Genomic DNA, 12,567 nt, shown 5'->3' on the forward strand with positions numbered 1-12,567 from the left:
ATAAAACTAAAGCACAAGATACCTTAGACATCTTGTCCTCCTCTTCTTGTATCTTGGGACACATCTCTTTAGTCAATTTCAAATGACCAGGTAAAGGTGTGCTGACATCTTTAGCATTCTCCATAGAGAAACGTTGCAACACCTTCTCAATATAATCAGCCTGAGATAATGTTTGTTTTGTTGCCCCCAAATCCTTCATAGTGAATGCATGTGCTAACTAGCGTTTCAACCCCTTAATATGATCCATGTTAGACCCAGCTATAAGCATATCATCAACATATAAACATAAAATAATGTAGTTGTCATGATCCAACCTTTTAAAATAAACACAATGATCTGAATGAACCTGTTATATCCATGCTCATGCATAAAACTATAAAATTTCAAATATCATTGTCGAGGTGCTTGCTTCAAGCCATATAACCTTTTCTTCAATCTACACACTAAGTTTTCCTTACCCTTGACCTCGAATCCCTATGGCTAGGCCATATATACCTCTTCATCCAAATCACCATGAAGGAAGGTTGTTTTAACATCAAGCTACTCCAAATGCAATTCTTTAGTAGCCACAATACTTAAAACAATGTGAATAGAAGTCATTTTAACAATAGGAGAGAATATCTCATCAAAATCGATGCCTTTTTTCTGTGAAAATCCTTTTACAACTAATTAGGCTTTAAATCTTTTCTTACCTCCATCCTCTTCTTTCAACCAGTAAACCCACTTATTCTGTAAAGCCTTTTTACCTATAGAAAACTTGCATAAATCCCATGTCTTATTTTTCAGCAAAGAGTCCATTTCTTTTTTCATTGTAGACTCTCGCTGAATCTTTGTATCCACCTGCACAGATTCATCATAACATTCAAGTTCACTGGCATCAATAAGTAAAATAGAATACAAGGAAGGAGAAAATCTTTCTGGAGGTCTACTTATCCTTGTTGATCATCTAACATTCATTGGGGTGTGTGCTATTTTTTGTTGCAATTGTTGCAGGTCATGAGGAATTGTTGGAACATCAAGTTTTGGAGTATCATCCAGTACTACATAATCATTTTCTTTCTTCTCATGTTGCTGCAACATATCTTTGTACAACACTTTCTCATTGAATATGACATCCTTGCTTCTTATAATTTTACAATTTTCAAAATCCCAAAGCCTATAACCAAATTCATTAATGCCATATCCAAAAAATACACATTTCTTTGACTTAACTTCTAGCTTGGTTCTATTTTCAGAATTTATATGAGCAAATGCTTCACAACCAAAGGTTCTAAGAAAAGAATAACTTAGCATCTTACTAATCCATGCTTCCTTTGGAATAGTACAACCAAAAGGAGTAGAGGGACCTCTATTAATCAAATATACAACAATATTAATAACCTCCACCTACATGTTTAAGGGCGACCCTGCATGCAACCTCATGCTTCTTGCATGCTCTATTATAGTCTTGTTCATGCATTTAGCCACTCCAGAGTCCTTGGAACAATTTTCTGTCTATGAATACCGTTAGTGGAGCAATAATCTTCAAATTCATGATTGCAATACTCGCCACCATTATCAGATCTGAGACATTTTAATTTCTTACCAATCTCGTTTTCAACCAATCATTTCCATTTCTTAAAAGTTTGAAATACATTAGATGGAAATAAACCCATACTTTTCTAGTTGCATCATCAATAAATGTAACATAATAATGAGAGCTGCCAAGGGAAGATACCTAAGCTGGTCCCCATACATCTGTATGCACAAGCTCTAATTTTCACTTTTATTTTCCTTCCCAGTCTTCACAAAACTCACTCTCTTTTATTTTCCACACACACAACTTTCATAGAAATCCATATTGACACATTTTAGACCTAGTAAAACTTGCTTTGAATGAAACACTTTCATACCTTTCTCACTCATGTGCCCAAGTTTGTTGTACCGCAATGCTGTATCAGAATCTACAGCAACTATTTGTTCTCCCTACTCAATTGTAGCAACTATTTCTGAACATACATTTTTCTCTGAAACATTCAAAGTAAAAGGAACAATATGACCTGTACAAAAATATAAGGTGCCTAATTTCACACTTTTTGCTACTACAAATGAACCTTTTGAAATCTTCCAATTTTTATCATTAAAAGTAACTGCACAACCCTCATCACCGAGTTGCCTGGCTGAAATTAAATTCCTACTCGGTCTTGGAACATGTCTTACCTCATGTAGTAGCCAATGATTCCCATTCTACAACTTAATCTTAACTTTTCCCTTTCTAACAATTTGATAGGGTTCATTATCCCCCAAATAAATAAGTCCAAAATCCCCTTGGACATAATCAATGAAATAACCTCTATGAGGTGTAGTATGAAATGAAGCACCATAATTTAAAACCCATGAATCATCAACACTTTCTAAAGATAGAAACAAAGCATCCACTTCAGATTTGTTACTTACCACATTTGGCTCCTTGTTCCCTTCTGGTTTATCTCCTTCATTGTTGTTTTGTGTCTAGCAATATTTCTTCTTATGCCCTGATTTCCCACAATACCAACAATCTCTCGGTCCTCTTGATTGAGACCTCTTCCCCTTTGACTTTCCTCTTGATCTTCCACAATTTTCAGAATTATTTCCTCTCTCAGTCGTTCTACCTCTACTTTGTGCATTTAAAGCACTTTTTGATGTGGATCCACTTGAGGTTTCCTACGAGTTTCCTTACTCAAAATAACACCAATCACATCATCATATTTTGGGGTACTAGATCCAGAAACATAATTACTCACAGCCATTACCAAGCCATTCCAGCTTTAAGGCAAAGAACACAAAATCAACAGAGCCCTCATTTCTTCATCAAAATTGATACCCATAGAAGATAACTGACTAGTAATAGTACTAAACTCATTTAAATGATCTACAATAGATCCACCTTCTATCATTTTTCATATTAAATAAATGCTTCACGAGAAATACCTTGTTTGAAGCGGAGGGCTTTTCATAAAATTTTGCTAGGGTTTGCATCAACTCTTCTGTTGTCTTTGCTTTTGTAATATTAAATGCCACCGATGGTGTTAGGCATAATCAAATGTTTGCAAGTGCCTTTTTGTCTAAAAGATCCCAGTTGTCATTTGTCATAGATCCTTGATTCTTGGTTTTTCCTTCCAACGACTTCCATAAATCCTTCCGATAAAGATAGTCCTCCATTTGCATTTTCCATAACTGAAATTTTTGCCCATTAAACTTGTCAACCCTCAGCTTACCCTCGTCTGCTATCGCTCCCACTCAACTGTGAGACCTTCCTGCAGAGGATCGCTAAAAAAAATGATGACGGTCTGGCTAAAAATAAAAATGACGATCGTCTGGCTCTGATACCACTTGTTAGGATTAATCTCAGACAAAAATAACAGTCACATGAAAATATAACCAACACCAAAAAATAGTAGATCACATAAAAGAGAACAGAAGACACCAAGATTTAACATGGTTCACCCAATCCTTGGGCTACGTCCACCAATAACAAGTCCAATATTATTATTCAATGATTACAACATGATTACAATCCGTAATCCCTTACATCTCAATATCACTGCAAGAAGTTACAATATCACCATTCATTATGAAATCCCTAACTCTAAGCCCTTTTATACAAGCTTTGGCCTCTTACAAAATTAGGGCTAGAATAATAGAAAATAGTAGCTGACACCTTTTACAATATAAGGGCATTTTTGGCTTTGGGGCACTGCCCCCGAAAGCCCCCATGGGGGCATTGCCCCTTGACCCCACCCTGTACTACGAAAGGGAGTGCACCTAGGGTGTTGCCCCAAGACCCCGTAGGGGCGTTGTCCCTTGACCCAGTCTTGGTGGTGCTGCCCTCGAAAACCCCTGTGGGGGAGTTGCCCCTCCAACCCACCTTGTACTACGATAGGGAGCACACTTGGGGTGCTGCCCCAGGACCTCGCATGGGCGCTATCCCTTGACCCTGTCTTGGGGGCGTTGCCCCCAAACCCCTGCAAAAATAATCTGGAAGAAAATCGTGCCAAATAAACCTTTGAGTCTGATTAGGCTCCACATCACAACAACAACAACAACATGCCTGTTCATGAGGCCTTCCAAGTTATGACCTTATACACAATAAGAATTACAATTTAGAGTCCAAGCTCACATCTTTTATCTCCTATTCCTAAAATATACCTTCCTACATCTAAACAAGCTTTCTTATATAGCCAACTAAGCCACAATTTGACTAGTCAAGCATTTAATTACATTATAGGTCTAGTATTGGAAGAGTAAACGAAAACCCAAGCAAAGGACAACATAAGACCACACACACTGGCTCTCAATTGCACAAGATACCACATCATAATTGGAAATTGTGCGCACAAAAACAACATTGCTCACTAGATGAAAACTAAAGGAAACAAAGACCACAAAGAATGAGAAAGAACTCGAAGAGTATGAAACATCATATTGTGCACACTTAGGACAAGGATCAAAGATAGGTCCTCGACATGATATGAATTGCGCTCAACCTAAAACCAAAAGAAGTAACAACTACTTTGCAAATAATAGACTGGTACAAAAAATAAGAAATAATTTTTTGGTTGATGCAAGATTGTTCGTTAACAAAAGATGCTCCTACATCACCTTAGCAGGGTGAACACTGTATAGGTGGGATAAAAGCTCATAACAAAGTAGTCTTTAATCGGGCTTTAGATACTTCTAACAGGGCATCAACCACTCATAATAGGTTGAATTCATTCAAAGGATAACATTATTGTAAGCTCTTAACTAGACACCTCATTGCTGCATTGATGAGTTGTGGGTACCATCCCCACAATAATTTTTTCCTTTGACCAAGGGTTTTCTGCAAGACCAAAATACAAAGTTATGTGTTATGTGTTTGAATGTCTATATTTCATGCTGAATACTTTGAAAACTTTACATATCAATAATAGTTAATAAGTTATTGCATATTGATAGACTAATCAATGAAACAATAGATGCCAATGAAACTAAGTTACAATTTATCAGTTTATGGTTAAAAGGTTAAGTAAGTGCAAAAAGTGTGAGGTACTAATTCGCCCCCCCTCCCCCCCAGTACCTGACCTGAATCTTTCCAACATCAAACTCATCAGTTGATTGATGTTGCTATCAAGATTAATTTTGTAGTTTTTATAGTCAAACTCATTTAACCATGTTTCACGAGTAGCAGTTCATAGGAAACCATCTCTCACGAGTATAAGTTGCACATTTAATACTCATTGCATCTAGGTGAAGCATTAAGACTTCCTGAGAGGTTACCCATCCCAGTCATACTCTAGCTTGAGTGCACTTATATACATAGTTTCCTTCATGGTTAAGCCCACTCTTCTTGGAACCCCACTTGTAAAACCTTGATCAAGTGTTGTCCCTTTTGAGCCATTCATTAGAAAGCCCCTTAAGCTCTTCAATTGAACTGTAGGATATAATTAATTTCCATAACAACTCAAATATTGACATTGCTATCAAGATTTAACTGTGTAGTTTTTTGAGTCAAACTCATTGACCTATGTTTCATGAGTAGTGGTTTAGACGAACCCATCTCTCATGAGAATGAATGGAACACTTAACACTTATTACATGCAGGTGATACTCACAAAGGGGAAGCACCAAGACTTTTGGGGAAGTCACCCATCCTAGTACTACTCCTGCCTATTAAATATGTCTTGATGAGACTTCAAAATTTGAGAGACTTTCTTCCAATATTACCCATATTAATTTGGAGCTTTTCTCATTAGATGAGAGACAATTTACAATGACAACCAAGGGTGGAGTATAATGACATAAGTGTGTTAATAAAAACTCCTATTATGCCATCTTTCACACAAGATGCTCACAATTTACCCTTGTATTGTAGGCTCTTCATAATTGTTTTTATAATAATTTCCATCACAACTAAAAGAAAGAATATTTTTTATTTTTTTCCCTACTAGAATGAAAAAAACAACCAAACAACATAATATTTAGATACACAATTCAAAAAAAGTAGAGAAAAGCTTGAACATAACCCTAAAACACGAACCACAATAAAAACTACTTAATAGGCCATCTACATAGCTCTAAAATAAAACAAGAACCAAAATAAGAACTACTTAATAGACCATCTACATAGCTCCAAAACAAGAACCAAAATACAAACTATTTAATAGACCATTGAAATTATCCTTCTTTGTCATTTAAAAAATAATAATTAGATGATTACAATTACAAGATAAATTTTCAATCTAAATATTTTTAATTTAATAATAAATTAATTCTAAATAAAATAAAGATAATTTAATATTATCTCATAAATTTTTTTTTATAGGTAATTGATCGAAGCCTAGATTATTTATTATTCATTTTAGTAGATTCGAACCTAAGACCTCTTCGATAAGAAACTTGCAATTTATCAATGAATTGTACACTCTTTATATTATCTCATAAATTAATAATAATTTATATTATAAAATATATAAAAATAATTTGTGTATTACTTTTCCTTTACTTTCATAAACAATGAAGAATCTCTTATCTCTCACACAATATATGACAGATTCCAAGAAAATTCCTCTCTCTATTCACTTTTTGAGGGCTTTGGAGAGACTAATGCTAATCTTAAACTAACACTAAAAATATTTAGAGCTACATACTTCAATAGCCGGATAATTACTGGTTTTTAAATTTATGAGCATTGAAAGGAAAAAATTAAATATACAATTTGCTAGAAGACGGACAGCGCATTTCGAAGAGCACAATGTGAAGATAAAAAATGAAATACAATACAACGCACTTCGAAGAGCACAATGTGAAAATAAAAAAAGAAATACAATACAACGCATTGGCTTTCTTTAGCAATGCAATTACACGGACATCCCAATCAAGCAGAAGAAGAGCATGTTTGGACTGCCACGAAAACCGCCACGGTCACATGAATCTGAGCATGAATTTTCCAGTTTTTGGTTTTAGTTGTGCTTTGATCTGGCTGAGAATGAGCGTCTGAGCAACAATCCACATGATCCTGCATATCCTTCGGCTGCCCTCGAAACCCCGTTGGTCGGCGCGGTTATCTGAGGGGTTTGCGCAGAGAAGGTTAAATGATTATTACTTTTTTATATTTCGCCTGTGCTCGGCAAAGTTTGCGATCTTGAGGAACCATGTGGTCTTCCTTTTGGCGACCCAGAGCCCGTTTCTCCGTAGATCAGCTCAGGTACCTTTTTGAGGGTTTCAATCTTTGTTGGTTTTGTTTAGATTGCCAGCTGATGACTGAAGTAGCTTAGTTAAAACATTTGGATAAGGAATAACGACGCAATTATTAAGAAGTTTCTGAATCTCTCGTTGAAGGCGTTATTTGTGCTCCGTTTCGGTAAATTGATACATTGGAACTATAGACAATGGTGGGTTAAAGAACTATCGGATGATTCATCTTCATATGGTTTTGAATTGTCAGGGAACTTGTTTCTATTGCAATGTATTTGCTTCAATTGTCTAGTACACATTGCGTGGAGCACTTGTAACAGAGTGACCTCTTTTACACGCGTTGCTTGAGGCATATTTTTGACCTAAAGTCCAGACAAGGATTTGCAGTTTCTCAGCTGAAGTATGCCACGCCCAGAATTGTAGGCCTTGACCAATTGTACTCTATTCAGGCACACTGTGAATGTGTTTTGGTTTAGATGCTGCATTCAAGGACCCGCTTCTTGTCGCCACACGCAGAATTAATGGCGACATTTTGATAGGAAATTTTACGCTTAGAAGTAATTGCCAATTTTATGTAATTCTCAACCACACTGGGGACATAGTTTGGCCTAATGCTGCATCCTGGGACTTGCACCTTGTCAATTGAGGTACAAATGTGCTTTGTTGCACTTAATTTTACATTTGGACACCATGGGAAACTGTAGCCCTTTCAGCCACACTGGGGATGTACCTTGGCTTAGCTGATTTATGCCAGAACTTGTTCCATTTTGGTTGAGGTGTTCTGCACCCAGAACTCAACATGGAATGTCTCTTAACTTTACACTTGGAGGCCATTACTAATTCTCCCCTTTTCAATCATTCCAGTATATAGCTATGCTTAGATGCTGAATCCCAGGACTTGTACTTTGTCGGTTGAGGTATGCCACACTCAGAATTTATGCAGTATCTTATGCAATTTAACTCTTGGACATGTTTTTGAGAGATTTGATCATTATAAAAGCTCCATAGCTTTTTATCTCTGTCTTAGACAGATCAACAAGCCTTGAATTAACACAGTCTTTGTCAAAAGCTCAAAATGCAAAGAGTTGCAAATTTGAAAATACATGTAAGATAAAGTTTAAAATTTATGTCTTTTAAACCCAATAAGTGTATTAGACCCTTGTGGTGCATTGTCTAGGATGCAATCTAAAAAAATTTGCCTTACCTAACTTCAGCTCACCCCAATAAGCAAGTCTGTAGCCAACTTTCTATTTTTAAATATGATAAAATTTTGGTCCCTACAATCTTTGCCAATTAGATATACGTGTAGTCTGGTGCTTGGTTAAGCTAGAACCTCTTGTTGTGAATAATGTTCGTGGAAGGTAATATATAGTATTACATATTTTTTTGCCATCCTTTATTTAGTTTTGCCGGAAGGCTTGTCAAATAAGCTTAACTACTTTAACTGATCCCGAGAACTCTTTTTGTCTAAATTTCTGTTTAAAGATTAATGATACATCTTAATTTTTCCAAATGTGCTTGGCCAACTTTCTATCTTTAAATATGATAAAATTTTAGTCCTAATAATCTTTGGCAATTAGATATACATGTAGTCTGCTGACTAGTTAAGCTAGAACCTTTTGTTTTGTATAATGTTCGTGGAAGGTAATATGTACTATTACATATATTTTTACCATCCTTTATTTAGTTTTGCCGGAAGGCTTGTCAAATGAGCTTAATTACTTCAACTGATCCCGAGAAGTCTTTTGTCTGGATTTCCATTTAAAGATTCAGTTCACTCCATTCTTTTACTCCGCCTTTATTTTCCATCCCCTTTTCCTCCTTCCTCTGTTTTATACAAGCTCTTTGTTGATATTTGTTTCAGTTTCAGGCCTCTATAAGTGTCCGTGCTTGTTCCTTCCATGCTTTTCACTTTCTTTGCAGAGTTTTTTAACTGGATCCTTCTATCTATAAACTGGTTACTGTTGCAAGCTCTAAATTTTGATTGACACAAATAAATAATTAAATATAGGCTTTCTTTTGAAATTTGTTTTACAAGGTATTAAAAAGTCCTTATCTTCAAGTTGTTTTTATAAAGTTTGAATGTCATTAAAGCTCTTGTAATAAAACTGGTAGATTTCCTTTGATTTGATGCTTTGTAAGTTTCTTTGATTTGATTCTTTGTAAGTTTGTACTTTATATCTCAACAGACTATATTATAAAGACTAGGATCAGAGAACTTATCCAACAATCAGTGAACTCATCCAACAAAAGCTAAAAGTCAAAACTTTTTTTGCTAAAATTGTTTTTGATTGTGAAAGAAATACTCCAACTAACAATAACAAGACACAAAACAAAAGCCACTTTTGGAAGTGAGAATGGTGTTGGTTGTAGTTTTAACAAATCAACTGATCATATAGATACTGATTTTTCATGTGCAAAACCATTTTGATTTATTTTTAACATTTGGATATTGACATTCAGTTATCAATTATCACCCAGGCTCCATCTTTAATTTTGTAAAACTTCAACAAATTATGGCTATTTAATCCTCCACTCAACTTCAGGCATGCTTTAACATAAAAATCAATATTCAAATCTTATGACCAAAATTTTAGGGCTAAAAGACCTTTTGATATTTAAGTTCACTTGTTTTAGATGATCCATGCTCTCAGATCAAAAGGTCTATAATTTTGACCTTGCCTTGTCTAGGTTTGTCCAAATTGTGCCTAGGGATACTTTGGTATGCCCTTTGTCCGTTTCTTTGTTTCACTATTTGGTACAAGCAAATACCTTATAGACGGAGCATGTGGTGTTTATTTTGAATGTATCACTTGTTAGACGCTTTAAATGTATTATCATTGAACTCAAGGACCATCATGGATGCTGTGATTGATCAATTCTTTTGAACATTGTAAGGTTCTTCATCCTTGATTTGGTTGACAAATTGGCATTGGCTGTGAATCTCATGTAGCGAGAATTGGTGGTTGAGCTGTTAAAATCATACTAGACAGAGTCATATACTCTCTGTTACAATATTAGATCAGAATAAAGTTACTAAGCCGAGAACTGATAGGAGGGTTTCGCACAACATTACAGTTCATGGGGAAAATATTTTTGCTGTCCAAAAGATTGAGGGGAGTTTGAGAGAGTGCTGAAAAATAAGACGATTTAAGAAAGCTTGAAAAGAAAATAAACCCTACTCTGTCAAGAAATTCGTGGTTAAGTTCCTGTTGTTGTTGGTAATACTTGTATATCAAACATCAGATCATCACTTATTATGAAAATATGCTTTGGAGAAATAGGTCAGTATTTTGGTTGTAGCATGAATGCTAATAATTATGAGATTTAATTTGGTAATTCACTCAGGTATTAGCACAATGTCATCCTAACATCAAATGGAGATCCGAGGGGTACATAATATCAGTTACAAAAAGTAGCCTTTACTGATTTTAAGAGTGAAAAGTAACCTTTACTTGCGTTGCTACCAATGTATCAAATTCTGATGGGGATGGTTTCTGCTGGTTAGTTTGCTCTTGAAAGCAATATATACTCACGTGAGGAGAAGATTAACCAGTTGATTTATACATAACCATAAAAGCAGTCGAGATTGGGAGACCTTCTATTGTTGTTCAAGGTACTATGAATGAAGTGCAAGCGTGCATGTCAACTGTGGTCCAATCATAGTGGGCAGGTATGACCCCATCTTTTGAGATCAGATCTAGTTGGTGATCATATTGTTTGTTTAAAATCAATTGATGTTGATAGTAATGGATGGAGGAGTTATGTCATATGGCCAATAAACTACACTTCATGTTTTGCAAGAGAAACGTCCTTTGGTAACTTGGAAGTTTCAACTATTAATTCCTAGAGAATTAGATTAATGTTGTTGTCAATTACCTGAGATCAGAGCTACTTTGGCAATAGTGGAGAGAAGCTAACACAGAAAAGGTTGTCAACAAAAGATGTTGTTTCTGACTTTTGCGTGCTGATGTCCCACATTTTATGCTGTCCTATTTAAGGCCACATTTGATCATGCATGGCTTAATGAAATAAATGCTCATATGATATTAAGGTCTGCAGGAGGCTATAGAGTCTATACTGAAAGCTAAAAGTATGCAAGCAAGATATGAGAAAGGTGAAGTCTGTTCTATATCTATCAAATATATTTTGTTAGAAGATTTGACATGTAAATCACTTGACAACTTGCTTGGTGCGTGCTTTGAAACTTCCTACTGTGACAAGGCTGACTTGGGCCTTTGGGGTGAAATATTATGTCCATATTCAGATAAGAAACTGGTTGCTGAATACTGAAAAATATTTTCAATGGTATTTTCTGATCAAGAGATCTTGGAGGTTCATTATTATTTAATATTTTGCTATGTTTGCCGCTGATAATATAGCATTGTAATATCCAAGCACTTGCTTATAGATGCTTGACAGGGACAATCTCAGGTTGTAAGTACTTGGATGATTGTGCTTCTACTTCTCAGTTTTAGACAGTATCAGTTCTATTTTTTTCCTAGTTTGCCAACTTAACAGCCAATAAGGAAAAATGAGGTATTTATGAATTAAATTGATTTCGTACAGAGAAGCAGGTTGGCATCACCAGAGAGATAAGATTTTGTTTGTGTCTGTATAAGTATTGCCTTCTCTTTGGTTAGGAAGAATATAGAGAGATGTCTGGCTGGAGTCTCAAAGATGGGAATTGGATAATTTTTTTTCTGCCATGATTGCTACTTTTGTCATTGCAATTTACTTTGGATGAGGTAGACTATAAGGGGAAGAGTATGTTTTGGAGGTGCTTGCTCTTTCATCTTATGAATCTTATTCTGGCAATGTTTCTAGGAGTGCTTCTTATCATGATGCGAGTCCCAATTCAGATGTTGGTTCTTTGGATTATAAAGAGGGTGAGAATTATGAGAAGAAGGGATTCTGAACCTTGTAGCTTCTCCCTGTTTAATTTATTAATATTACTGTCCACACATGTGAATATTGAGTCTTGATTGTAATTAGTAATTTGTATTCTTTTTTTAATGTTGAATATTGTATGATTCTTCATTTTGCAATGTTTACAACATGTACACATGTCTATATGATGAATATATTATTTAGGTTCTTATTATCATCACCAATTATGCTTTGCAATGTTGTAACTAAATTGATCATTTTTTGAACCCCTTGCTATGCTTGTGCCTTTTGCCACATTTTTCTATCAGTTTGTTTACTTCCTTTATCTTAGTTCAAGCTGTATCTCAGACACTGAGTTCTTTCAAAGGTTTTTTTTCTCTTATACAGATCTTTAATAAATTCTTTCTTTTAAACTTCCCTTAAATATCTGATGTAAGATCTGACCTTTCAATTTACGTCAACAACATTGCATTCAATTTCATA

The 12,567-nt window shown here is 35.3% G+C and overlaps 1 protein-coding gene across 6 annotated transcripts in view; it reads left to right on the top strand.

Annotated features, from left to right (window-relative positions):
• Window positions 1-6,793: 6,793 nt before the first annotated feature.
• LOC149537888 (CLEC16A-like protein) overlaps window positions 6,794-12,567 on the top strand; it is a 94,124-nt gene continuing 88,350 nt past the window's right edge. For 4 of the 6 annotated variants that reach the window (XR_016355928.1, XR_016355929.1, XM_089799287.1 and 1 more), the window contains exon 1: window positions 7,016-7,204. Coding sequence is in view for 4 of the 6 variants with exons in the window: in XM_089799287.1 (XP_089655413.1) it covers window positions 7,152-7,204 (53 nt within the window). In the remaining 2 variants the exon portion in view is untranslated. Of the gene's footprint in view, window positions 7,205-12,567 lie in introns of all 6 variants that reach the window. The other 2 variants (XM_089799290.1, XM_089799289.1) reach the window with 2 other exon arrangements.

The sequence above is a fragment of the Cupressus sempervirens genome, chromosome 9 (assembly GCF_028749045.1).
Source record: "Cupressus sempervirens isolate cs-2001-9-10 chromosome 9, ASM2874904v1, whole genome shotgun sequence".
Classification (NCBI taxonomy): domain Eukaryota; kingdom Viridiplantae; phylum Streptophyta; class Pinopsida; order Cupressales; family Cupressaceae; genus Cupressus; species Cupressus sempervirens.